General features: G+C 45.2%; 2 protein-coding genes across 2 annotated transcripts; one reads left to right on the top strand and one right to left on the bottom strand.

The window, feature by feature from the left end:
- Positions 1-1,400: 1,400 nt before the first annotated feature.
- znf653 (zinc finger protein 653) lies at positions 1,401-18,580 on the bottom strand. The gene is made up of 11 exons (XM_031295171.2): positions 18,229-18,580; positions 13,587-13,627; positions 11,867-12,187; positions 9,176-9,442; positions 8,170-8,387; positions 6,049-6,226; positions 5,130-5,208; positions 4,418-4,535; positions 2,867-2,981; positions 2,686-2,785; positions 1,401-1,858 (listed from the first exon to the last, which is right to left on the bottom strand). Exons 1-11 carry the CDS (start codon positions 18,546-18,548, stop codon positions 1,681-1,683), a joined length of 1,935 nt encoding a protein of 644 aa, XP_031151031.2. The 5' UTR covers positions 18,549-18,580; the 3' UTR covers positions 1,401-1,680.
- A 585-nt stretch (positions 18,581-19,165) lies between these two features.
- Positions 19,166-22,872, top strand: swsap1 (SWIM-type zinc finger 7 associated protein 1). Its single transcript, XM_031295182.2, has 3 exons — positions 19,166-19,675; positions 21,313-21,684; positions 22,050-22,872. The coding sequence occupies exons 1-3, from the start codon at positions 19,340-19,342 to the stop codon at positions 22,248-22,250; spliced, it is 909 nt and encodes a 302-aa protein (XP_031151042.1). The 5' UTR covers positions 19,166-19,339; the 3' UTR covers positions 22,251-22,872.
- The last annotated feature ends 4,031 nt before the right edge of the window (positions 22,873-26,903 follow it).

The raw sequence follows: 26,903 nt of genomic DNA, 5'->3' as shown, positions 1-26,903 counted from the left end.
TATTCCCAATATACACTTTTTGTATCTATTGTTTGAAATAGTCTTTACATCCCCAACAGCAATTAATAACTTCTGGGCTCTGAAAAACAAGCGAAAAAGCCCCGTCATCTGTAGCTGCTGTAATCCCGTAAAAACACCCACCAATCACTGCCTCGCGCTCCGCTTGGAAAGAACCAATGAAATGCCTCCGTGCCCCGTAGCCTGAGTGAAAATGAGCGTCATGGCCGACGGAGTTACTGCAAGTCTGCAGGAGACGGAAGAGAAAACTCAGCAGAAGTTGCCGCTGTCTGTCGCCATGGCTGCCGTCGCCATGGCTGCCGTCTTTCTGTTGGTTTATCTTTGGTTTTTTGGGGTTTTTGCTGTTTTCAGGAAAATGTCTTGTGCACGTCTGAGTGTGTCGGAGCCAAGAGGGCAGGGGGTTAGACGGAGATGCTACTTTCAAATCTTGCTAGCTTTTCAACAGTTTATCGGTGTTTTAAGCCCCCAGCGCTGCCTGGAAGGCACTAGGATTAGGCAATGGTTATGGTCAGGGTTCCAAATTAGCACCATCTACCAGCCAAATGCTGGTAAACTATGCAAGTGGCTGGTAGATTTACTTCACTCACCAGCCAAAAAACCAATGGTACTCTATTGAGTGGCTGGTGAAATTTGAACATTGACTAGCCATTCGGCTGGTGGATGAAAAAGTTCATTTTGAACCCTGGTTATGGTGTGGTGTGGTTAGGGTTAGGTGCCTTGAAGTCAACAGTCGCAGCGCTGGCTGGAAGGAGACGTTGGGGGCTTAAAGGACAATTCCGGCGCAAAACTAACCTAGGGGTTATTAACTGATGTGTACCTACTCTGTCTCTCTCTGGGACATGTTTTCATGCTAATCTAATGAGTTTGGAGCTTTAACGAGGCTACCGCGGACCGCTGGTTAGCTTACAATGCTAGTATGTAGGGCATGGGGACACTCAAATTAAATCGCTATTTAATACCACTATAAAGGCTCGAAACATCACCACTCTTTAACGTTAGCATAATGAGGGTCCCTAAATGTGAACCGAAGCATTGACAACGTTGTAAGTGTACAGATAGTTTATTAAAAAGATAGATTATAAAGACAGTCGCGTTCATGTTTACTTGCGGGGGCCATCTTGAAAACCAATCATGACTAGTCGAACGCCGTGCAGCGTGGAATCTCCATAGACAGTATGGCAATTCCACGTTGCACGGGGTCCGACTAGTGGTCCGCGGTAGCCTCGTTAAAGCTCCAAACTCATTAGATTAGCATGAAAACATGTCCCAGAGAGAGACAGAGTAGGTACACATCAGTTAATAACCCCTAGGTTAGTTTTGCGCCGGAATTGTCCTTTAAAACACCGTCAAGCTTTTCAACAACATTACCAACCCTGCATTTAATAACACTGGTTTAAGCTTTGTTTCCTCGCTGTACCAAACACGTCCAAACCCCAAGTTCGGGCCCTGAACTCTGAAACGGCGTGCATCCTGCACAGCTGTTGGACTGGCCCGCTGCTTCCTCCGCCTGTGTGTTCACAGGTGATGCTCACATCATCCTGGACATGAGACGCCAGACAAACACAGCAAAGGGAAAGTCCGTCTCTCTCACTAGAAGCCTTGCTTTGGTTCCCGAGGGCCAGCCTGTCTAGATCCTGTCACCAGGGGTGGGGGAACTCCTTCTCAGGTCGCCTGCTTGTCCGGGTGGCTCTTCAGCTTGTGGAATTTAACACTGTCCAGCTTCTCGAACCTCTTGTCGCAGAACTCGCAGGTGAAGTTGTAGTGGGCTTCGGGGGTGTGCTTCTTCATGTGCCAGTTCAGGGACGCACGCTGGCGACACTGGTAGCCGCAGATCTCACATCTGAGAGAGAAGACGAGCAGGAACAGGGAAGAAAAGAGAGGAGTGAGGAATATGTAGACCACACGTGTCAAACTCAAGGCCCGTGGGCCAAAATCCGGCCCCCTTGCAAATTTTGATCCGGCCAGCACGATACATTTTGGCCCGCCTAGCTGTGTGTTTTCAAACTGCAATTACACGACTCTCAAAACAGAATTTGATTTAGATTTGCTGACTTTAAGACTCAGACATTCCCACAGAACCACTGAGCTTACATATTCAGTCTGTGAAGAGTTGACTGTGTGGTCATGGGTGTAATTTACAGGGGTTGCTATTACTACCAACCGGCTCTGGTAAAAGCCTAATTTACCAGCCAGCCCGCTGGTGGCTAAAGGAATGGAGCTCAGCTCAAACCCCGTTGTTTTGGTTGCTTTTGTGATCTTTTTTGGCGATTCTTTTCTATGATGCTAAGAAACTTTTTTTCTGACTTTTTTGGGCCGGCTGTCTGGTTGGTGTGTCAGGGCCATAAGTCTGCTGAGTAGTGTTCGGGCGGTGGAGCCGCGGTATCAAAGCCCCGCCCACACACCTGCACCCGACCAATCAGGAGTCAATCCCAGCTGTCAATCATGGGGGAATTACTGGAATTGTTGGGTCTTTGTAGATTATAGAGTGTGGTCTAGACCTACTCTATCTGTAAAGTGTCCTGAGATAACTCTCGTTATGAATTGATACTATAAATAAAATTGAATTGAATGACGTTTCAGCCCGTTTTAATAGCATCAAATAACTAATAAAACCCAAACTGATCAGAGAAATGAACACCTGAACTTGAACAGTTTTCAGTAACTTACTGGAGTGGCGTTTCTCCCGTGTGCGTCCGCCGGTGGACCTCCAGGTGATTCTTACGCTTAAACGATTTCCCACAAGTCTCACAGATGAAATCTCTGACGCCTGTAGAAAAGATTCTGTTACGTCTGGAGGTTTATGAAGATGAGATTTCGACATGTAACGTGCGTCTTTGTGAGCGCATACCTGAGTGGATGATCATGTGGCGATGCAGGTGGTTGGACAGGTAGAACTTTTTTCCGCAGCCTGGATGGGGGCAAACCTTGGTCCTCCCTTTCCTGTGGACTAGGTTGACGTGATTCTACAGAGAGAGGGAAGTCAAACAACGAGACGCGTATTTAAGGGGGCTTTCACAGCTACCTTGTTTGGTCTGGACCTCCAGTGGGATCCGAACTAGGGCTGCACAATAAATCTTTAGTTTTATCATCATCGTGATGACAACTGGCGCAATAAACGCATTGCGAAAGGCACAAATATCAGCAGAAAACTACACTTTAAAATGTAAATATCATTCTCTTTAGTGGTGCCTTTTATATTCAATTCAATGTTCAATTTGTTCAATAAACAACACTTTTTCCGGCATTCACTTTTTTTGCGCTTTGTCCCTTTTTTCAACGTATTACACAACACAAAGAGCCGCAGCAGCAGTCAGCTGGAAAAAACTCTACGGGCCCTATCCTGCACCCGGCGCATTGCGGCACAAGTGTCTTTGCTAGTTTAAGACCGACGCAGTTGTCAGTTTCCCGTCCAGCGCCCACGTCGTTTAAATATCAAATGCACCTGCTGGTCTTACAGGGAGGTGTGTTCAGGTGCATCCTGGGCGTGCTGGTCTTACAGGGAGGTGTGTTCAGGTGCATTCTGGGCGTGCTGGTCTTACAGGGAGGTGTGTTCAGGTGCATTCTGGGCGTGCTGGTCTTACAGGGAGGTGTGTTCAGGTGCATTCTGGGAGTATTGCTATCTTGAGGCAGTGGGAAGTGATGGCACCATTGACCAACAAAAACCTGGTCTAAAGTCAATAAAGCAGCATTTCATTGTTATTTTAACAGAGCATTAGTAAAATGATCCTAGGCTCGTGCACAGCGCGCACACTATGCTTGTTACACACACAGGGACGCACACACACACACACACACACACACACACACACACACACACACACACGCAGAAGATTACAAATAAAAATATTACGGTGCAGATCCTCCATCATAACAGCAATGCTCCAAGGTCCAAACGCGCCTGGCTTTTAAAGGGAATGGGAGATGATCTCTGATTGGTTGATTGCATGTTACACCCAAAACACCCCTCTGATTAATGAAGACACTAAGTACAACCCTTTAGGACCATGCACCCAGCGCATGGAAACTTTTTTCCGCCGTCAAACTAGCAAAAGTGGATTTGGACACGCCCTAAACACACCTGCACCAGGCGCTTCACGCCATGACCTTAGATCATTAAAATAGGGCCCAGAGAGAGGATACGAGAGGACGGGGAAGCCCGTCTACAAACCAATCACTTACAAGTATCAGGAGACGCGGCTCACGTGTGTGATGACGACAGGACATAGTCATGTAGAGTTCTTTAGTGCGCTTGCACAACTTCAGTGTAAAACCAAAACTAACCGGATCAAATGTACAGTATATACCACATAACATGAACTTGGTCTGGACTTTCAGATGTACAATCTTCAGATAAACAAACTGAAGCTGAAATGTCAAGTATGAACTGAAAAGGCTTTACCTGAAAGCTGCTAATGGCTACGTAGACTTGACTGCAGCCCTCGTACGGACAGTGGAACATCTTGAGCATCCCGTCGGCCTCAATGACCGGGCCTCGCCTGTTCCTCTTTGACCGGACACTGCAAAAACACAAAACAGGCAGACTCAGTTCACAATTGAGCGTCAGCGTCAGTTCTGGCAGGCCAAGTAGTCAAGACGCTGCTAACCGCTATTGGCCAATAACACGGTCTCATCAGCTGAGCTGCAACAGCTGATCAACTCCCCTCGCTGCTAAATGGCTACGCTCAAACAGGGCGCCCTACTTAAAGCTGCTTTAGTTTGCTCCTAACTGCTTGCTGCTCGCATCTATGCTCCCCCCTCCTCCCCTGCTCCACCTTGTCGTGTGTAACGTGGCATTTGCTTCTATGTCATCGTTGCTGCTCTGTTCATATGAGGGAATAGTTCAGCTCTCCCGGTCCTAAACTGTGTGAGCGTCCCCTAATGCTGCTGCTGTCCCCTGACTCTCTGCTCTGTCATGGTGCTCATGAAAGGTCAGGGGACTCCTCTGAACAGAGCCATATCGCCAAATTTAATTCATAATTTATTCAATAAAATTTCCTAATGAATTTGTATTGTCTGTGTTGTTCCTGACTTAATGGACCTGACAGAACTGAGTACATTTACATGCACACTAACATTACACTACTATGCTGTAAAGTGAGTTTGCCTCTGACCTGCTCAGCCCGCGCTGCAGCTCTCTGTCTGCACTCAGCTCCAGAGCCTCGGGCTGCAGCAGCTGTTTGTCACTCAAACCTGCAGAGAGAAACGGTGAAAACAGATTACAGAACGACTCCTACAAGTCTGTAAGGAACATTTCCCTTGCAGATTATACATTGTACCTTTTTAATTTTTATATACGTGTAAATGAAGAAACAAAAATAAGGTACAGGACGCCCATAAGAGCAGCCAAGTCCCACATCTGTATCAAGCCATCCAGCGCCTTTCTAAAAAGTGGAGAGATTTTCAACCAAAAGCAACTGGAGCGGCCGCCCAAAAAAGGCAGAGAGCTACTGTAGGTATACACCGCTCACTCCAGGCGGCTTTTCCTCAATTGGAGACCCTTATCTCGCCTCGGAGTTCTTTTAAATCAAACCTCTGGAGGGTTTTAAGCAAATTCATTTAGCAAATTATAAAATATATCTTTTGAATTCTTTGTACATGTGTAAATAAAATAACAAAACAAGGCCCATTAAGAGCAGCAAAGTCCCACATTTGTATCAAGACATCTGGTACACATTTTGATTACTGCCCCAAAAAGTGCAGTTATAAATTTATCAGAATATCCACTTTCAAATTAGTTTGATATTATTTTATTTATAAGTCCTGGTGATTGGTGCCTATTTTAAGCAATAAAGAAAGTAAGACATCTTTTTCTAATACATAGTTTAAAACTAGTCTTTCTGGCATAATTTATCATTATGATCAACTTCATTATTTCCTGGATATATCAAGTTCGTCCCTATAAACAGAGATATAAAAATGCAGGAAATGGGATTTAAATCGAAAACATTTTTCTGGCTGAGGACCCCCAGACCCCCCCCCCCACACACACACACTTCTCAAACCAAAGTAACACCCTTGAACGTAGCGCACCTGTCATGGAGTCTTCATCGTCTGCTGTTTGGAGTTTTGGGTCCGACGTGCAGACCTGGTTGAAGGTGACTCCCCCGATGACGGTGCAGGTGACTTCCTCCACGTTTCCCCCCCCCATGTTGAGCTGGATGCCCTCTGATGTCAGGGCCTCGTAGCTGGGGCCCGTGATGATAATTAACTAGGGATGGAAGTATATCGGTAGCTTTTGAGGAAAAAGACAGTCCACTCCTTGATGCGCAGCACATTCCCTTCCGTCCTTTAGGTTACATCTACGCTACAAACAAGACTCTTCTGCTACGTTTACACCTCACATATTTAAATGGGTATATTATAAAAGGTATACACACGTGTGCTGTGTCAAACCAGACGCACGCTGTGCTAGTTGAGCCTCTGTTTTGGTCCTATTTTGTGTTTCCATTGAATGACAGGATGCACTACTGCAGCGTCTGCTCTACTGCAGCGTCTGCACTACTGCAGAGCATCTGCACTACTGCAGAGCATCTGCACTACTGCAGCGTCTGCACTACTGCAGCGTCTGCACTACTGCAGCGTCTGCTCTACTGCAGCGTCTGCAATGATGCAGCGTCTGCTCTACTGCAGCGTCTGCTCTACTGCAGAGCATCTGCACTACTGCAGAGCATCTGCACTACTGCAGCATCTGCACTACTGCAGCGTCTGCTCTACTGCAGCGTCTGCAATGATGCAGCGTCTGCTCTACTGCAGCGTCTGCTCTACTGCAGCGTCTGCACTACTGCAGCGTCTGCACTACTGCAGCGTCTGCTCTACTGCAGCGTCTGCACTACTGCGGCGTCTGCTCTACTGCAGCGTCTGCACTACTGCAGCGTCTGCAATACTGCAGCATCTCCACTACTGCAGCGTCTCCACTACTGCAGCGTCTGCTCTACTGCAGCGTCTCCGAGCCCCTAAAACTTCAACATTTGGAAACGAGGACGCACGTTATCAGTTAGGTAGCATACAGACCTTTCAGTTACAGGTCTGTCTGTCTGTCTGTCTGCCTGTCTGTCAGCTTACAGACCTTTCAGTTACAGGTCTGTCTGTCTGTCTGTCTGCCTGTCTGTTTGTCTGTCTGCCTGTCTGTCCTCTCTCCAACATAATAATCCAGCTCTTACTTCTCACCGTTGATGTTCTTTCTCCAAAGTAGTTTCTGTATTTTTAACTTCTACATCCAGGAGTTTAGACCACAGAGTAACATCAGACACTCTGCTTCCTGTTTACACCGACACGCACATGCCCAGTGTGTGTGAACGGTCATGTGACATGTGATGTCAGACGGAGATTAGTTCTGCTACTGGAGCTGAAACTCGTGTGGACGGAGATCGTTTTAGTCTCAAAACGCAGCTTAGAAATCCAAAACGTAGCAGCGTAGATGTAGCCTCAAACACCTGCTACACCCTGCAGTGCCCTGCAACACCATGAACTACTACAACTACTATTTGTAGTCTCTGTTCCATTATCTTTATTGTGACTATTATTGCCACTGTTCATCACCCCCCCCAACCGGCACCGTCAGACTCCGCCTACCAAGAGCCTGGGTCTGTCCCAGGTTTCTCCCTAAAAGGAAGTTTTTCCTCTCCACTGTCACTAAATGCTTGCTCTTGGGGGAATTACTGGAATTGTTGGGACTTTATAAACTATAGAGTGTGGTCTAAACCAGTGGGGGCACGCGTACCCCTAGGGGTACTTTGGAGGACTGCAGGGGGTACGTGAGATTTTAGCTAAATGCTAATTAAAACATATGTCATACATTATTCTGAAAATAATTATATTATAATAATGAATGATCTCAGTGATGTATTCTAAACATTTGAAACGTAGAATTTAAATGTTTTTCAGTTACAAGTCTGTAGTTTAGTAAATCTATCACTGCCAGCGCTGTATTGTACCTGTATTGTTTTGCACTGGTCAGGGGGTACTTGGCTTAAAAAAACAATTAAAAGGGGGCGCATTATTGAAAAAACTTTGGGAACCACTGGTCTATTATAAATTATAGAGTGTGGTCTAGACCTGCTCTATCTGTGAAGTGTCCTGAGATAACTCCTGTTATGATTTGACACTATAAATAAATTGAACTGAATGTGTGCGAGGTCGTCGTTGACCGACCTGCGAGCCTTCTAGCGCCGTCCTGTGGTCGGGGATCTCACAGCTGGTCACCACCGTCTGCAGCGTCTGGGGGTCAAACAGCTCGCTCTGATCCTCCTCCTGCAGCCGCGGCCCGACGGAGCCCCTCACGCTCTGCGACAGCTCCGAGTCCGAGTCCGTCTTCTCCAGTTTATCCGCTAAGGACGCCACGGTGACACACTCGTATCCGTGCGGTAGGGCTGCTCGATTATGGGAATTAAGAAAGAAAAAAATCATAATCACACATAATCATTTTGGTCAATATTGAAAATCAGGATTACAGGAGATGATTTCCTTTCATTTGTTTTAAACTCAACAAGCAGTTTGTTGAATTTAAGGAGAAAACTGAAACAGCAGAACTGAGAACACTTTAAAGGTAACTCTCCATTGGCTTGCCAGCTGGAAAAACCAAACTCTGGTCAAGCCAATCACATGGTGTATAGAGTGGGTGGGCGGGGCTTATGGCTGCTGCTGCTGGTGAACAGCGGTCTCTGGAATCGGCTTTGGCCGCGACTCTGGAAGACTTGGAGTTCAGCTTTTCTTTGAGAACAGAAAAATTCACAGAAAGGTTCATTCTTAAAAAATGAAGATGTGTTCAGAGTTTAAAGTTGAATCTATCAGCTAGCTCTGCTCTGATTGGTTGGAGCGCTATCCTATTGCGTGCAGAGGGAATTTGACAGACAACCTCGGATTGAGCCCAGCCAATGGGGAGTTCCCAGACCCAACATCTGGATGTGGGTCAGACCCAGACCCACATCTAGATGTGGGTCAGACCCAGACCAGCATCTGGATGTGGGGCTGGCTGATCAGGCTGTTTTATTCGCAGCAGTTTGAAAGTGACGGTGAGAGGAGAGCAGTGGTGACTCTGCACATCAGGGCTTAAATTAAAGAGGATGCACGGAGATCTCAGGCTCTCTGCACCCTACCTCGCGGTTTTGCTGCGGTCATGTGTAGGCGGCTTAAAACTTTGATAATTGCACAGCCCTACCGTGCGGTACGGTCCTGATCTCGTCTTCTGGGTCTCTGCCTCGCCTCAGATCCTCCTCCTCCTCTGAGGAGACGGAGTGAAACTCTGCTGCTGGAGGGCCTTCCTGTCGCTCCATCTCCATCTCCATCTCCCAGACGGGCTGTCCCGTCAGTGGGACATCCTGCGAGGAGGTCTCTTCACTGGGCAGCTGGGCGGGAGTTGCAGCCTGTTCGATTGGGCTCATGGTTGTCTGTAGTTCTTCAGAAACATCCACATGTTGTCCCACATCTACAGAAGAAAACCACATGAGTCTCTCAGTTTTTAGTTTTTTTTGGTCCATATGCAGTTAATGAGCTGCATATTCCACAAAGTCAAGGGAGAGAATACCATGGCAGTATTGAATAATTGGAGCTCAGACGCAATTTTGTAATTTTCTAAATTTCTGATCCTCTGAATAAAAACAGAAAATTGGAAAAACAGTTTAAAAGATCCAATTTTAATTTGTCAAGGTGGAAAAAAAATGAAAAATTGGATATTTTAACCCATTTTTCTGTTTTTCCAAATGTCTGTTTGTGCTTAGAAAATTGAACTGATAAGTGTTACACTGACCCTGGACCTCTGTGTCGAGGTATAAACCTCTCAGTATAGGTGCGCCTGCTCTACCCACTGAACCAACCCGGCCACAGTTTGAGTAATTTTTTATGAGAAAAAGTGAAAACTTGTGTGATGTCAGCTTGTTATATATGAATATGTTCTAGTTTCTCCTTTGGGACGGGACACTGAAGATCTTTGAGTTGTGGACAAAACAAGACATTTGAGGACGTCATCTTGGGCTTTTTGGGAAACTCTGATGAACATTTTTCACCATTTTCTGACATTTAGAGACCAAACTACTAACCCATTCATCTAAAATCAACAGATTAATCGACAAAGAAACTAATCGTTACTTGCAGCCCCACATATGCTCATTTTCATACTTGTTTCATAATACTTTATATATGTTTTCTGGGTTTCTACTAAAACATGTTTACATGCTTTAATGTTAAAAAAACACTATTTTTCTCATACTGTCTATTTGAATATACCTGTAATCATGTCTGAAACTAGTCTATATCGACGACATTTCTTTTTTAGGGATTGTTCAGGTGCCGCCTGCAGGATGTCCGTCCCCTTCCTCTGTCTCTGTGTTGGGGTTCTAACCTCCGGCTGATTTGTGAGGACTATGGTTAACTGCTCCTCAGATCTCTGCAGGGTAAATCCAGACAGCTAGCTAGACTATCTGTCCAATCTGAGTTTTCTGTTGCACGACTAAAACTACTTTTGAACGTCCACATGTTCCACCAAAACAAGTTCCTTCCTGAGACTATTTAGCAGAGGCACCGTGGCTCCGTCCGGAGCTTAGCCCCGCCCACGTTGATTGTGTGGACTAGTCAGACCCTCCTCCACGGCTCTGTGGAGGAGGGTCTGACTATGCGAGGCTAGTCTGAAACGCTCTGTTTTAGCGCCCGTACGCCCGACGGCTGGTTTAAAGTCACCGTTTCTGAATACGGGCTGTGTGAATTTCTCTGTGTGGAGAGTTTTGATGCTTTCACAGTAGGGCTGCACGATATTTTGTTTCATCGACTACATCGCGATGTGCGCATGCGCAATAGTCACATCGCAGGACGTTGCGATGTTGACGCTAAAACTTTTTTGCTGCTTTATATAGTAAACTTTCACCGCTCTCCTTTTACATGAGCGTTACCGGCCGACCCTTTAAGACAGGTGGTCACGTGACGTAACGTTAGTCCGACGGGGGAGTTGTTAGGGGAAGTGAGGCTCTCCGTGTGTAGAAAAGGACGATGACATGCTTCTCCCTGGGTGGTGAAGCTACAGTAGTCTCTGCAAAGACAAACTAAATCACCTGATTAATGCAACGTCATCACGACGTCTCCCGGACATTTCTCACCGCAGAAAGCTGCTCCCAGCCAAGCTAAAGCTAACATAGTTAGCCTGAAGACACAAGGCGTCCGTCCCAACTAACGTTACGGTTCACCAAACTCTCTTCAGAAGAGTAGTCACAGCGCTTACTGCTTTGGTGTTTGTAAAGCATTCAAGTTCAACATTTTTATTTTCTATGTAGGTGCACTCCGCTACAAAATCACCGCAGTAGTCGAGAATGATTTATTATTTCCAAATAGACCGATTATGTCTTTTTTCATCGCGGGGGAAAAAAATATCGCAATGTCAGTTTTTTCCAATATTGTGCAGGCCTATTTCACAGTATTTATACTGCACTTCAACTTGCTTTATAATCAAACAAGACATTATGGGACCTTTAACCCTTGAGTTGTCTTCCCGTTGACCGTGCAACTTTTTGTTTTTCTGAGTCAAAATTTAAACTTTTTTTTCAACGTTTTGGACGTCTTTTTCGACACTTTTGTCACGTTTTCCCAAAGTTTTTTCAGCTCCTTTTGATGTTTTTGAAGCTTTTCCCGACATTTTTGTCACTTTTTTCAACGGTTGTTTATAAAACAATTTTTCCAAATCTGTGAAATTGAATAAAACTTGTGAAGAACGTTGTAGGAAACCATCCACGTTATTTCTTTTGAAAATTAGGTTGAAAGAAACACAAATTTCTGATATAGAAACTTTTTGAAAATGGGTCAAATTTGACCTGAAGACACCAGGAGAGTTAACCTCTGAATGAGTCAGAGAATACAGATTGTGCACCTCTGAACTGTTTTTGAGCGTCCTTCCTTCTCTTCCTGCAGACTTCAGCTTTAGCCACAGACACGTCTGTTTTCGCTGCACTCTCTTCATCTTCTTCCTCTCCATTCCCTTGCTCCTCGTGTTCAGAGTCACTCGCCGCCCTCGGCGAGGAGAAAAGGTATTGCACAAACGAGTGGTGGGAGTCACACTGCCAGATGGCAGCCGTGGAGAAGTTGGGCTGGGGCTCGAGCGCTCGGAGCTGGGGCTCGTGACGGCAGGAGCACGAGTGTTCCTGGTACCAGCACACCAGACTCTGGAGGCTCGACACACGCTGATTCCTGCCTGGGAAGAAGTATTAAGATCCTTTACTGCAGTAAAAGTACAAACACCACACTGTAGAAAAACTCTGTTACAAGTAAAAGTCCTGCGAAGAAAATGTGACTTCAGTAAAAGTCTGTAAGTATCATCAGAAAAATGTAGTTAAAGTTGTAGTGTGTAGTTTCTGTCGCCCCCATGAGGAATTCTAAGTAATGACAGCAACAGTGTCGGCGCGTCCACATGACCCGTCCCCCCCCCTCCACACAGTTGCTAGTAGCCAAGGAGGACACGAAGGATTTAAAAAAACATGATGGACTGTTCAGAAGCATAGGCGCCGATACTGTGGGTGCTCGAGCACCCACGGAAAATACTGAGCGCCCACCTGTGCCAGACTGCCATTCGGCTCCATTCATTTAAAATTAAACACTGCAGTTGGTGCTAAGTGGAGCGTCTGTCATCGTGTGCCTAGGCTACTAGACCGGTGGAACTGATTCTTAATTTACCACAAAGCTGATCGTGGTTACGTGTTCATCTCCAGTCCTGTCTGTGTCTGTGAGAAGTGGCGCTGTCCTGAGGTGAAAGATCTACTTTACGGCTTAATTATCGAGTTAATAGGCGTGTGTGTTCGTGTCGGCCGCTGTCCATTTCCTAAGGTTCTGAAATGCAAACATTTTTTGACTACTTTCTTTTAAAGGGCGTGCGCCCGTGAGCACCCACGGAGGAAAAAATAAATCGGCGCCTATGTTCAGAAGAGGTCATTATCTTCAGTTTCTGTGTGAGAAAGTCTCCTGACACCCCAATCTTCTGAACATAGTCCTACTGAGAGATCCAGAGACAGTTGTGTGGAGCTGATAGTCTTAATTAGCTTTGTAGCAACTCATCTGGTAACGGCTTGAATGTAACAGACGTTCATTAATATGAAAAAGTTACCCACTGAAGCTTTAAAGTATTAAAAGTAAAGAAGAATCCTCCCATTGTAGAAAGTATAAAGGATCCAACCAGCTGTGTGTGTAATGGTCTGATCATCTCAGCGTGACTTGTAGCCGTTATATTGTTGACTAGTTTACTTTAGAATCAAACATCAGATTTATAAACTAAAGTAACTAGTAAATAAAGCTGTAACAGATGAATGTAGCGGAGTAACTAAAGTAACTAGTAACTAAAGTAACTAGTAACTAAAGCTGTAACAGATGAATGTAGCGGAGTAACTAAAGTAACTAGTAACTAAAGTAACTAGTAACTAATTTAATTCTCTTGTGGACAAAACGAGCCATTTGAATATGTCATCTTGGGCTTTTTGGGAAACTCTGATCCATATTTTAGAGATAGAACTACTCATCCATTCATCCAGAACATATTCCACAGATTAATCCACTAAGAACAGTTGAAGCCCTAACCTCCATCTGTCGACGGCACTACTCACCTTTCTTCTGCTTTCCTGAGACTTCTGGAGCTATCTTCTTCCTGTAATGCAGGAAACTGGACAATAACTGGACAGGAAACGCACAAGAAAACTCAAAATGAAGATGGAAATAATGGCCATGAAAGCAAATCTTGTCTGAGAGGGTGGGTAGGTAGGTGGGTAGGTAGGTGGGTAGGTGGGTAGGTAGGTGGGTAGGTAGGTGGGTAGGTAGGTGGGTAGGTGGGTAGGTAGGTGGGTGGGTAGGTGGGTAGGTGGGTAGGTGGGTAGGTAGGTGGGTAGGTAGGTGGGTAGGTAGGTGGGTAGGTAGGTGGGTAGGTAGGTAGGTGGGTAGGTAGGTGGGTAGGTAGGTGGGTAGGTGGGTGGGTAGGTAGGTGGGTAGGTAGGTGGGTGGGTGGGTGGGTAGGTAGGTGGGTAGGTAGGTGGGTGGGTGGGTGGGTAGGTAGGTGGGTAGGTGGGTAGGTAGGTGGGTGGGTAGGTGGGTAGGTAGGTGGGTAGGTGGGTAGGTAGGTGGGTAGGTGGGTAGGTGGGTAGGTAGGTGGGTAGGTAGGTGGGTAGGTGGGTAGGTAGGTAGGTGGGTAGGTAGGTGGGTGGGTAGGTGGGTAGGTGGGTAGGTAGGTGGGTAGGTGGGTAGGTGGGTAGGTAGGTGGGTAGGTAGGTGGGTAGGTAGGTGGGTAGGTAGGTAGGTGGGTAGGTAGGTGGGTAGGTAGGTGGGTAGGTGGGTGGGTAGGTAGGTGGGTAGGTAGGTGGGTGGGTGGGTGGGTAGGTAGGTGGGTAGGTAGGTGGGTGGGTGGGTGGGTAGGTAGGTGGGTAGGTGGGTAGGTAGGTGGGTGGGTAGGTGGGTAGGTAGGTGGGTAGGTAGGTGGGTAGGTAGGTGGGTAGGTAGGTGGGTGGGTAGGTGGGTAGGTAGGTGGGTAGGTGGGTAGGTGGGTAGGTAGGTGGGTAGGTAGGTGGGTAGGTGGGTAGGTAGGTAGGTGGGTAGGTAGGTGGGTAGGTAGGTAGGTGGGTAGGTAGGTGGGTAGGTAGGTGGGTAGGTGGGTGGGTAGGTAGGTGGGTAGGTAGGTGGGTGGGTGGGTGGGTAGGTAGGTGGGTAGGTAGGTGGGTGGGTGGGTGGGTAGGTAGGTGGGTAGGTGGGTAGGTAGGTGGGTGGGTAGGTGGGTAGGTAGGTGGGTAGGTAGGTGGGTAGGTGGGTAGGTAGGTGGGTAAGTGGGTAGGTGGGTAGGTAGGTGGGTAGGTAGGTAGGTGGGTAGGTAGGTGGGTGGGTAGGTGGGTAGGTGGGTAGGTAGGTGGGTAGGTGGGTAGGTGGGTAGGTAGGTGGGTAGGTAGGTGGGTAGGTGGGTAGGTAGGTAGGTGGGTAGGTAGGTGGGTAGGTAGGTAGGTGGGTAGGTAGGTGGGTAGGTGGGTGGGTAGGTAGGTGGGTAGGTAGGTGGGTGGGTGGGTGGGTAGGTAGGTGGGTAGGTAGGTGGGTGGGTGGGTGGGTAGGTAGGTGGGTAGGTGGGTAGGTAGGTGGGTGGGTAGGTGGGTAGGTAGGTGGGTAGGTAGGTGGGTAGGTAGGTGGGTAGGTAGGTGGGTGGGTAGGTGGGTAGGTGGGTAGGTAGGTGGGTAGGTGGGTAGGTGGGTAGGTGGGTAGGTAGGTAGGTGGGTAGGTAGGTGGGTAGGTGGGTAGGTAGGTAGGTAGGTGGGTAGGTGGGTAGGTGGGTAGGTAGGTGGGTAGGTAGGTGGGTAGGTAGGTGGGTAGGTGGGTGGGTAGGTAGGTGGGTAGGTAGGTGGGTGGGTGGGTGGGTAGGTAGGTGGGTGGGTAGGTAGGTGGGTAGGTAGGTGGGTGGGTAGGTGGGTAGGTGGGTAGGTAGGTGGGTAGGTGGGTAGGTGGGTAGGTAGGTGGGTAGGTAGGTGGGTAGGTGGGTAGGTAGGTAGGTGGGTAGGTAGGTGGGTAGGTAGGTAGGTGGGTAGGTAGGTGGGTAGGTAGGTGGGTAGGTGGGTGGGTAGGTAGGTGGGTAGGTAGGTGGGTGGGTGGGTGGGTAGGTAGGTGGGTAGGTAGGTGGGTGGGTGGGTGGGTAGGTAGGTGGGTAGGTGGGTAGGTAGGTGGGTGGGTAGGTGGGTAGGTAGGTGGGTAGGTAGGTGGGTAGGTAGGTGGGTAGGTGGGTGGGTAGGTAGGTGGGTAGGTGGGTGGGTAGGTAGGTGGGTAGGTGGGTAGGTAGGTGGGTAGGTAGGTAGGTGGGTAGGTAGGTGGGTAGGTGGGTAGGTAGGTAGGTGGGTAGGTAGGTGGGTAGGTAGGTAGGTGGGTAGGTAGGTAGGTGGGTAGCTAGGTGGGTAGGTAGGTGGGTAGGTGGGTGGGTAGGTAGGTGGGTAGGTAGGTGGGTGGGTGGGTGGGTAGGTAGGTGGGTAGGTGGGTAGGTAGGTGGGTAGGTAGGTAGGTAGGTAGATGGATGGATGTATGGATGGATGCTTTATTCATCCCGAGGGAAATTTTAGGCATCCAGTAGCTTAGACCATAACACAACAAACACACAAACACACATACACACATATATATCACAGAAATGTAAAGAGTTAACGGTGCTAAGGTAGACTGTGTGCAATGGTGGTAGTGCAGAAGAGAACAGTGCAGGGATTGATCAGATAGCTTATTATTAAATATTAACTATGACTGTAGTTATAGTAGTAGTAGTAGTAGTAGTTTATTTTGAACATATGTTATATGAAAAATATGTATACAGACATGCATACATATATAAAATTAAAATACTGAAGGTAATACTGAAGTGTAATACTGAAGTGTAATACTAAAGGTAATACTGAAGGTAATACTAAAGGTAATACTGAAGTGTAATACTGAAGGTAATACTGAAGTGTAATACTGAAGTATAATACTGAAGGTAATACTGAAGGTAATACTGAAGGTAATACTGAAGTATAATACTGAAGTATAATACTGAAGGTAATACTGAAGGTAATACTGAAGTGTAATACTGAAGTATAATACTGAAGGTAATACTGAAGGTAATACTGAAGGTAATACTGAAGTATAATACTGAAGGTAATACTGAAGGTAATACTGAAGTATAATACTGAAGGTAATACTGAAGGTAATACTGAAGGTAATACTGAAGTATAATACTGAAGTATAATACTGAAGGTAATACTGAAGGTAATACTGAAGTATAATACTGAAGTATAATACTGAAGGTAATACTGAAGGTAATACTGAAGTGTAATACTGAAGGTAATACTGAAGGTAATACTGAAGTATAATACTGAAGGTAATACTGAAGGTAATACTGAAGGTAATACTGAAGTATAATACTGAAGTATAATACTGAAGGTAATACTGAAGGTAATACTGAAGTATAATACTGAAGTATAATACTGAAGGTAATACTGAAGTATAATACTGAAGGTAATACTGAAGTGTAATACTGAAGGTAATACTGAAGGTAATACTGAAGTATAATACTGAAGGTAATACTGAAGTGTAATAATGAGGGTAATACTGAAGTATAATACTGAAGGTAATACTGAAGTATAATACTGAAGGTAATACTGAAGGTAATACTGAAGTATAAAACTGAAGTATAATACTGAAGTATAATACTGAAGTATAATACTGAAGGTAATACTGAAGTGTAATACTGAAGTGTAATACTGAAGTATAATACTGAAGGTAATACTGAAGTATAATACTGAAGGTAATACTGAAGTATAATACTGAAGGTAATACTAAAGTGTAATACTGAAGTATAATACTGAAGGTAATACTGAAGTATAATACTGAAGTGTAATACTGAAGGTAATACTGAAGTGTAATACTGAAGTATAATACTGAAGTATAATACTGAAGGTAATACTGAAGTATAATACTGAAGTGTAATACTGAAGTATAATACTGAAGTGTAATACTGAAGTATAATACTGAAGGTAATACTGAAGTGTAATACTGAAGTATAATACTGAAGGTAATACTGAAGTATAATACTGAAGGTAATACTGAAGTGTAATACTGAAGTATAATACTGAAGTATAATACTGAAGGTAATACTGAAGTGTAATACTGAAGTGTAATACTGAAGTATAATACTGAAGGTAATACTGAAGGTAATACTGAAGTGTAATACTGAAGTGTAATACTGAAGTGTAATACTGAAGGTAATACTGAAGTGTAATACTGAAGGTAATACTGAAGTGTAATACTGAAGTGTAATACTGAAGGTAATACTGAAGTGTAATACTGAAGGTAATACTGAAGTGTAATACTGAAGTATAAAACTGAAGTATAATACTGAAGTATAAAACTGAAGTATAATACTGAAGTATAATACTGAAGTATAATACTGAAGTATAATACTGAAGGTAATACTGAAGTGTAATACTGAAGTGTAATACTGAAGTATAATACTGAAGGTAATACTGAAGTATAATACTGAAGGTAATACTGAAGTGTAATACTGAAGTATAATACTGAAGGTAATACTGAAGTATAATACTGAAGGTAATACTGAAGTGTAATACTGAAGTATAATACTGAAGTATAATACTGAAGGTAATACTGAAGTATAATACTGAAGTGTAATACTGAAGTGTAATACTGAAGTGTAATACTGAAGTATAATACTGGAGCCTAACCTACGCCCCAGGGTGCATGTCTTACCCGCAGTACTGCTGCCGGTACTTCTCTCCGTAGGTGGCGTTGAGCAGGATCAGGTACTCGGCCAGTCCGGCATCACTCAGGCCGGTCCTCCGGCGGACCTCGCTCCACAGCTTGTGCGCCTCTCCCAGGTACACGCGCCTCACGTCGTACTTCTTCCGGGACTCCAGCCGCCTCTGTGCCCGGTCGGAGTCTGTGAGCCTGGGTCTCCCTCTGCAGCGCCGAGCCCCTCCTCCTGCTCCCGCCCGGTCCCGGTCCCGGTCCCGGTCCCCGGCCGGGTCAGCGGCCAGCGGAGCCTCCAGCTCGGCCAGGCTAAGCGCCATCTTTGTTGTTGCCCGGCATCCAAGGAAGTTGTCAGACTTAACCGGTAGTAGTACTAATTTATTTATATTTTTATTTTATTTATTTATTTTTATTGCAGAATACATTTGTTACAATTTGTCAAAAAAGGAAATTGATTGAAATCATTTTGTTACAGATCATGTTTTCATAAAGAATAAAAAAATAAGTAAGAAAGTAAAAAAAATAAGAAAAAAATGGTAGTAGTACTAATACAGACTCCGGTTTTTACATTTTATTTAAACATATATAGGCTATGAGAGTATTTGGCTATGCATTACAAATATGTGAAAAAAGTTATTTTTAAGAAAATATAGAAATATACAGAAATATAAAACAAAAGAAGCTTCTCTTAAATAAAAAGTATTCGTGTATTTAGACATCATCTTTGCATTTATTTTATGCGTTTCTTGATATAGCTAACAGAAAGCACGACGGACTCCGTTTCTGGTTGTCTTTCCACACACCACAGGTTTGTTATGGCTGTCAAAATCATAGACTGTTAATATTAATTAATATTTACAGTTTATGGTCAAAATACAAAATAAATACTCGGGGAACAGCAGCGGAACGGTACAGCAAGCAAAGCGGTTTCCACACGGACCGCAACAGCACGGACACCAGTGTGCCAAATGTAAACAGACGCGGGAAACTTCAGCGTAACTATCAGTATCAGCCCACATAACTACAGAACATAGATATAGATATAAACTGACAGTATATCTATATATCTATCTATGACTACAGAGAAGGTGCACAGTGTCAGAGTTCAGTCATGGCAGACATTTTAACGCTCGTGTTCAGGACTTTTGTGTCACAAACGGAAGTCAGGAAGAAGTTGACAGTCAGCCCTGCACCCTGCAGCTCTCTGCTGGTCGGGGACCCGAGCCCTCCCCCCTGCAGCTCTCTGCTGGTCGGGGACCCGAGCCCTCCCCCCTGCAGCACCCTGCTGGTCGGAGACCCCGGCCTCGGCCGCTCGGTGCTGCTGCTGGCGGCCGTGACCGCCGCCTCAGAGATGGGGGTCAGGGTGGTGTTCTTCAGCCAGACTCAGATCCAGAGTCTTCCGGCGTCGCTGCAGAAGGTCTCCACCCTGAGCCCGGACAGTCTGAAGGTAGCACAGACAACTCATAAGTCTTTCATCTAACTAGTAATCTCGGAGTATGTGGGTCTCCCGCATGCGCAGTACAGCAGCGGGGAGGGGTAGTCAGTCTATCAGTCAGTCAGTCAGTCTATCGATATACAGTTAGTGTGAAGTAGGGCTGAACGATTTTTGAAAATAATCTAATTGCGATTTTTTTTCCCAAATATTGCGATTAGATATTTGATTATTTTTTTAAGCTCTTTGTCTTCTGTATTATTCAACAAAGAATAATATAATAATTTATAGTATGAACACACAATTACACACTAGACAGTTAAATAAGTAAAACTATAGTATATATATATATATATATATATACACACACACACACACACACACAATTTTTTACAGTGCCCAGAGAGGAGCTGCCTCCAGCCCCTCCCCCTCGTGAAGTTGCGTGCTGCCGTGTGCACTTGTTCAGAGAGGCTATCGTTGCGTTAGCTAGTTGCTGGTGTTCTTGTTCAGAGAGGCTATCGTTGCGTTAGCTAGTTGCTGGTGTTCTTGTTCAGAGAGGCTATCGTTACGTTAGCTAGTTGCTGGTGTTCTTGTTCAGAGAGGCTATCGTTGCGTTAGCTAGTTGCTGGTGTTCTTGTTCAGAGAGGCTATCGTTACGTTAGCATGTTGCTGGTGTTCTTGCCGTGGGATTAACTGTACTAATAAAACTGTAGAAACCCCGCGGCCACGCTGCTGTGAAAGCTCCCCGAACGTCATTAATCAGTCTGGTTGTTACCCCTCTCAGTGGCAGCTCCTCCACTCATATCTTTATAACGGAGCTAACCGGAGCTAACCGCTAACCGGAGCTAACCGCTAACCGGAGCTAACAGCTAATCAGAGCTAATCATTGCTAACCGAGCCTTCAGTTCTGAGTGCCTGTATCCATTAACTGCACGTATGGACTCGAGCCTGAATAAAACCCTTCATTTTATTAAAATGGCTGTAAAAATTTTAAACTACAACTCAGAGTTGTTTGAATGACAGAAATCAGCTCCAGGTACGGCGTAGCGTTAGCGTGCTAGTTGATGCTTTCTCTGTGGAGTGCAGACTGATTTGCTCTCGCGAGTCATGTGACCAAATCGCAGCCTTTGCGATTAGGAAATCGCGTTTTAACATATCGCGATATTATCGCAAATGCAATGAATCGTTCAGCCCTAGTGTGAAGTGTGGTCTAGGTAGTGATGCATAGCAGTAATAATACAATATGCAAGAATAGACAGTCTGTATAAATGCTGAGATGTAGTAAAGACTCCGAGTACAGTTAGTGTGAAGTGTGGTCTAGGTGGTGATGAAGATCTAATTTCAAGTCAAGTCAGCTTTATTGTCAGATGTGCTATACATGCATACGGCACAAATGAAATTTCAGTCCTCTCGGACCCACGGTGCAAAATGCAATAAAAAATAAGTTTTCTATAAATAGAAAAGACATAGAATAAACTATCAACAATTTAACAAGATATACAAATAAACAATCAACAATCAGAAGATCTAATTTAAAACGATAGCTGACCACTAATCTATTAATGTTTGCAGCTGTAGACTGAACAGATTCCTGACCAGCTACTGTGACTCCAGCAGCTTCTGTCTGTCAATTTAGTTTCTTCTTTTCAAAGAGAATCCAGTTTTCCTATCCCAGGACGGTGGAGGAGCTTCTGCATCAGGTGGCCAGCCTCCACGAGTCCTGCAACACGTCTCCCACGCCTCCGTCCCTGGTCATCGTGGACGGGCTGGAGGGCTTCCTGCGAGGCTGTGGAGGCGGCGGCCACAGCGCGTCCCACCCCGGCCGGCCGTCCAGCGCTGCTCACCTGGCCGCGCTGCTGAGCGACAGCGCCGTCTTCCTCACGCAACTCCTGAAGCAGCGCTGCTCGAGTTCGGCCCCGTGCCGCGTCATTGCCTCTTTCGCGCCAGAAGCGGACGCGGTGCAAGCCGGTGCCGAGGCCTCTGCCACAGATCCCGTCCTCGATGTTCTGGATCGCTATTTCCAGGTACTTGTTAGGGCTGGGACGCTCTGCTTTGGTTCTGATTCCAGTCTTTCACCATACATGGGCATCGATTCTATTTGCATTGTAGGGCTGGGTGATATGGAGGAAATCAGATATCACGATTGCAATTCTAAAAGATTTGATAGTATTGAGTATTGTGATTTTCTTTTCCGTTCTTTAACAAAAACAAAAGTTGAATAATACACTTCTAGAGACAATATATCATGAGACATTTCTAAAAACTGATAGTTTTCTCAGAAGAATGCACCATTATTTTTAAAGAACATAAGATGGATTTTCTGTATGTTCTGATTTCGCTCTGTTTTGCTGGAATCTATTCCCCCCCCCCCCCCCCCCCTCCTCCCTAGGTGCGCTGCACTCTGGACCGAGACAGGACTTATGAAGCTGCAGCAGCTGGACTGCAGGAGGTGTGGCACGTTTACCTCTCTGGGACCGGCCTCACGGAGACCGCTGCCCTGAGCGAGGACTGTGAGGACAGAGCAGCTGTGGCCCAGGAGTGGCAGCTGGTCATTTCTCCTGATGGTTCAATGGAGTTTAAGTTGGTTTGAATAGTGGCAGTGGGAGAAAAAGGCTCAATCTCAGTTCCCTTAAATAGCATCCCGGCTCCTCCACAGTGAAAGAGAGGAAGTGTCTCAGGTTCTTAAATTGCATCCACGTTTCCTTCACTTGCCTCCCTTCCTCGCGTCTTAGTCCGTCCCACAGAGGAAGCATGGGAGAGACGGAGCAAATCATGCAAGGAGAGGTTAAGGTTATGGTTTGACTCGGGTACATTCACAAAAAGACCCTAGGTTACATTTTGGAGAGGGTTACCTTTAAAGTAAAGCTGAGCAGGTATACTGTACTGTACTATACAGGTAATACTGCAGGTATTTGCAGTATTGTTCTGCAGTATAATAGGCCTTGGTCACTTTATCACTTCATCTTCTGTGTTCAGTTCATTCTGCTTTCATGAGCAAAAGCATGTTTTCAGCCAGACATTCATTTACCAGAGCAGTTCTCGCCTTTTCTTTGACTCTTAGGGCGTTCTTCCACTACGTGGTACCAGCTCGGCTCGACCACGGTGTCCCGTCCTCCTTGTTCCGTTGCAGATTTGGTACCGCCTCATGCCTGAGGCGAGCGTGGCTGGTCGTCATAGCGACGCCACAGGAAACTGCCGTGACCTCACACACACACACACACACACACACACACACAGAGACACACACAGAGACACACACACACACACAGAGACACACACAGAGACACACACACACACACACAGAGACACACACATACACAGACACACACACACACACACACACACACACACACAGAGACACACACATACACAGAGACACACACACACACACACAGAGACACACACACACACACAGAGACACACACATACACAGACACACACACACACACACAGAGACACACACACACACACACACAGAGACACACACATACACACACACACACATACACAGACACACACACACACACACACACACACACACACCACCGCTGGCTAAACTATTTAAAAAATGGCGTTTTTTTGAGTTGACATTTTAATGACATTAAGCTTTGTCAAACACATGAAAAACAATCAAAATATTTTACAACATTTACAACATTTTAGGATCCAGACCCTTTAAAACTAAGCAAAGTTTTGTGACCAAAATGCCAGAAAAATGCACCGTACACCAAAATAAACATGTCTTTAATAAAGCATATTAATGTGGTTTTCTTTTTCTTATCCTTTTAATCATCGTGTGACCCTTCAAGGGGTCTGGTTCCTCAGGTTGAGAACCACTGATTTACAAACGTGTGTGTGTGTGTGTCTGAGTGTGTGTGTGTGTGTGTCTGAGTGTGTGTGTGTGTGAGAGAGAGAACTGAAGTGGCGGATATCACAGTTAAAGTATTTTACAAATTAGAAGAAATATAGAAAATAAACTGATATTATCAACACAGAATATTATGGAACAAAATATGACTACTAATAATACTACGTAAACTACTAACAGGGTAACTTTCTCTTGAAATACATGTTGCAGAGTTGGAAAAAAAAACCCTAAACAAACAGTTAGTGAGCGACAGACCCTTTAACTTCCTGTTTTTAAAACCACAAGTCAATAATGTTGAGATATGTTTTAATATACTTTTAGTGGAGCTGCAATTATATATTTCTCTAAGCCACAAAAGCAAACAAGCATAAAACATATGGAAATGATTAAGTTTGATTTAAGAATTTTTTTTGAAGTATTTTGAATGGAAACGTAAAGAAGTTCTGTCAATGCTCCGTCCTTTAAGGTCCTGACACAGAGCCGATAATCGTCCGTCTGACAGTCTGGTGAGGTCGGTGACTCGAGTCTGGTCGGTGTGCCGTCGTCCGTTGGAAGAGCCTTCAGCCTTCAGAGACAGGACAGTCAGACTCAATGACCCATCTGATTGGTGGAGGGCTAACCAGGAAACGGGGAGCGGGATGAGCGTGACTAGAGTCTCTCAAAATCTGATGAAAATCTTTTAAACTGACCTTTGTTGATCTGAAATGAAGACAGATTCAGCAACTGCACGGCCTATTTCTCTCTTACAATGTTTTCAGAAACACGTTTCAGTGAACTATTTTAGTCCAATATGAGATCGTCAGGGAGCAGCCAGACCCACGTGACGCGTTCATCCAATCAGCTGCCTTTTTTTATTTTTTGGGCGACAACCCAGATTAGCGCCGACCTGCTGTTATGGAGACGTATTACGTCTGGTCTCTTCGGTGTTCTGAGGAACTTTTTGGACCAACTCGGGGAGACTGATCAGTCACACTGGCTTTACTGCCGTCTGGTCGGTGTGTGACGGCCGTCTGGTCGGTGTGTGACGGCCGTCTGGTCGGTGTGTGACGGCCGTCTGGTCGGTGTGTGACGGCCGTCTGGTGGGTGTGTAACGGCCGTCTGGTCGGTGTGTGACGGCCGTCCGGTCGGCGTGTGACGGCCGTCCGGTTGGCGTGTGACGGCCTTCCGGTCGGTGTGTGACGGCCGTCCGGTCGGCGTGTGACAGCCATCCGGTCGGCGTGTCAGAGCCTTTAGACATCAGCAGAGAATAAAAACATGACAAGAAAAAGACTTAACTACAGTGACAGGAGCATGAATATCGCCTACAGTAATGCTAATTATACTTCACTTGTTTGAAGATACTGCGTTTGTATTAAAATACAAAAAAAAATCATCAAAATATTATTTACAAATACAGTGAGTTTCAGTTGGACATTTACATAATGGCTGCGGTGTTAAAGTGTAAGCTGTTTGATTTAAATGTGAAGGTATTTAAAGTATAAGGCTGGCAATTTTCTATATTTATATTTATATATAGGGCTGCGTATCACCAATGAGTTCCTGAATTGATTCCTATTCACAAGATTTGATTCTATATGGATTCCATCAGGGATATTTCAGTTTAAACACCAATTTATCTTGAATATGAAAGAGATTCTCAGAGAACCAACACTGTAAATTGTACAAGGAACCCTCTAAGCTGCATTATTAAAGTGTCCATATTATGAAAAAATCTCTTTTTTCTGGGATTTGGGGAGTTATTTTGTGTCTCTGGTGCTTCCACACACATACAAACTTTGATAAAATCCCTCCATGGTGTTTAGAGTGAGATACGGTTTCTGAATGTGTCCTGCCTTCAGTCTCTGGGTGAGCTGGTCAAAATCTGCACGGCTTTCTACGTCACTAGCAGAAACATTTGATGTGTGCTAACCACTTTAGCTAATACCACATCAGCTAGCTGTTTCTCCAACTTCAGTAGTACAAGGCAGGATTAGCCGGGAGACTTCTTCTAAACGAGGGCGCACTTCCAACTTTGCGTGGAATACCTGCAGAACAGGGACATGGAAGTAGTTCTTTTGTAGATTAGGGTGAACTCGTGTGTGTTGTAGCAGTGGTCTGCCATTGAGAACGAGGTGGAAGGTCGGCATGAGTCAATTTAGAATTTCTTTAAATGGAGGCCAGCCCTATGGACCACTATGGAAACACTCGGGGAGTTCACTCCCTCAACTTGAATGTTGGTGAATTATAAAAGGAATATTCTGCTCTGATCTACAGGATGGGATACTTACAGATCAGCATGCAGCACTGAATATCAGTATTTGTTATGAACCACAGCTGTGGTTTGGATAAAGTAAGAATGATGTTTGTACATCCAGCGGACTTTTCTTCAGGAGTCCGTTAGCTTACACTTTGGTATCAGTCTGCTCCCAAATCCTTGGTACACCTTTCCTAACAGTTGAGAGTCTTCGTAGCTTTGGGTGAATATCCAAAAACCCTCCACCGAGTCGGCTTCAGGGCTCAGTCCAAGGCTGTTCTCATGATCCATTCGTTCATATCACTACAAAAAGGAAAGCACAGTAATTCGTATGTATTCCACGCAGGGGCGGAGCTAGACTCTCAGTACAGTGGGGGCGGAGCTTGATCACGGGGCCCTCTGCTACCAAGTCATTTTAAAACGGTAAAATATCTGATGAATGCGTGTTATAATGTGTCACTTGTTGAGCCAAATTAGCCTACTACTACTTGTCATACTAACAAGTTTGTATTGACGAACAAAGAAAGCAGTTTTCCGGTCCAGTAAAAATGTTTCAGCACCACGGACAGAGACAGCTGATGGACAGAGACAGCTGATGGACAGAGACAGCTGATGGACAGAGACAGCTGATGGACAGAGACAGCTGATGGACAGCGATGGTGCTGAACAGGCCAAGATGCACCCAATCAGTGCCACGCTATATAACTGACATGGCACTATTATATATATGTTTGATAAGAAGAGCTGGATCATCACAACGTGAGATCATATGCAGTAATTAGCTTCTTTCAGATAATAATCTGTCATTTTGAGCGCTGCGTAGGGAGGTCGGGGGGGATGTTTGGGGCTTTCACCCTGGGAATGCGTGTTCGTTCCCCGGCAGTGTCTTAATCCAAAACACGAACTTTTCCCCTAAACTTAAGTAGTTGTTTTGGTGCCTAAACGCTAGGGCTGGGCAATATGGACAAAATGAAATATCACAATATTTTTGACCAAATACCTCGATATCGATACCGCAACGATATTGTAGCATTGACTACTGGTGCTTTCACAAAATATTCACACAATGAGATTTTAGATATTAATCATCAGTAATGTGGATTTAATGACTAAGTGGGTAAAGGTAAATAATAGAACAGTTA

This window comes from Sander lucioperca, chromosome 21, assembly GCF_008315115.2.
Source record: "Sander lucioperca isolate FBNREF2018 chromosome 21, SLUC_FBN_1.2, whole genome shotgun sequence".
Taxonomy (NCBI): domain Eukaryota; kingdom Metazoa; phylum Chordata; class Actinopteri; order Perciformes; family Percidae; genus Sander; species Sander lucioperca.
Note: the sequence above shows the minus strand (reverse complement) of the source record. Positions and strands in the feature narration are given on the sequence as shown.

Coding starts and splice junctions, on each gene's coding strand:
- swsap1 (XM_031295182.2), top strand. CDS start 19,340: ATGGCAGACATTTTAACGCTCGTGTTCAGGACTTTTGTGTCACAAACG. Junction 19,676..21,312: donor TGAGCCCGGACAGTCTGAAG/GTAGCACAGACA, acceptor TTCTTTTCAAAG/AGAATCCAGTTTTCCTATCC. Junction 21,685..22,049: donor TTCTGGATCGCTATTTCCAG/GTACTTGTTAGG, acceptor CCTCCTCCCTAG/GTGCGCTGCACTCTGGACCG.
- znf653 (XM_031295171.2), bottom strand. CDS start 18,548: ATGGCGCTTAGCCTGGCCGAGCTGGAGGCTCCGCTGGCCGCTGACCCG. Junction 4,536..5,129: donor CTGCAGCGCGGGCTGAGCAG/GTCAGAGGCAAA, acceptor GTGTTTTTGCAG/TGTCCGGTCAAAGAGGAACA. Junction 1,859..2,685: donor ACGGGAGAAACGCCACTCCA/GTAAGTTACTGA, acceptor CTTCTCTCTCAG/ATGTGAGATCTGCGGCTACC.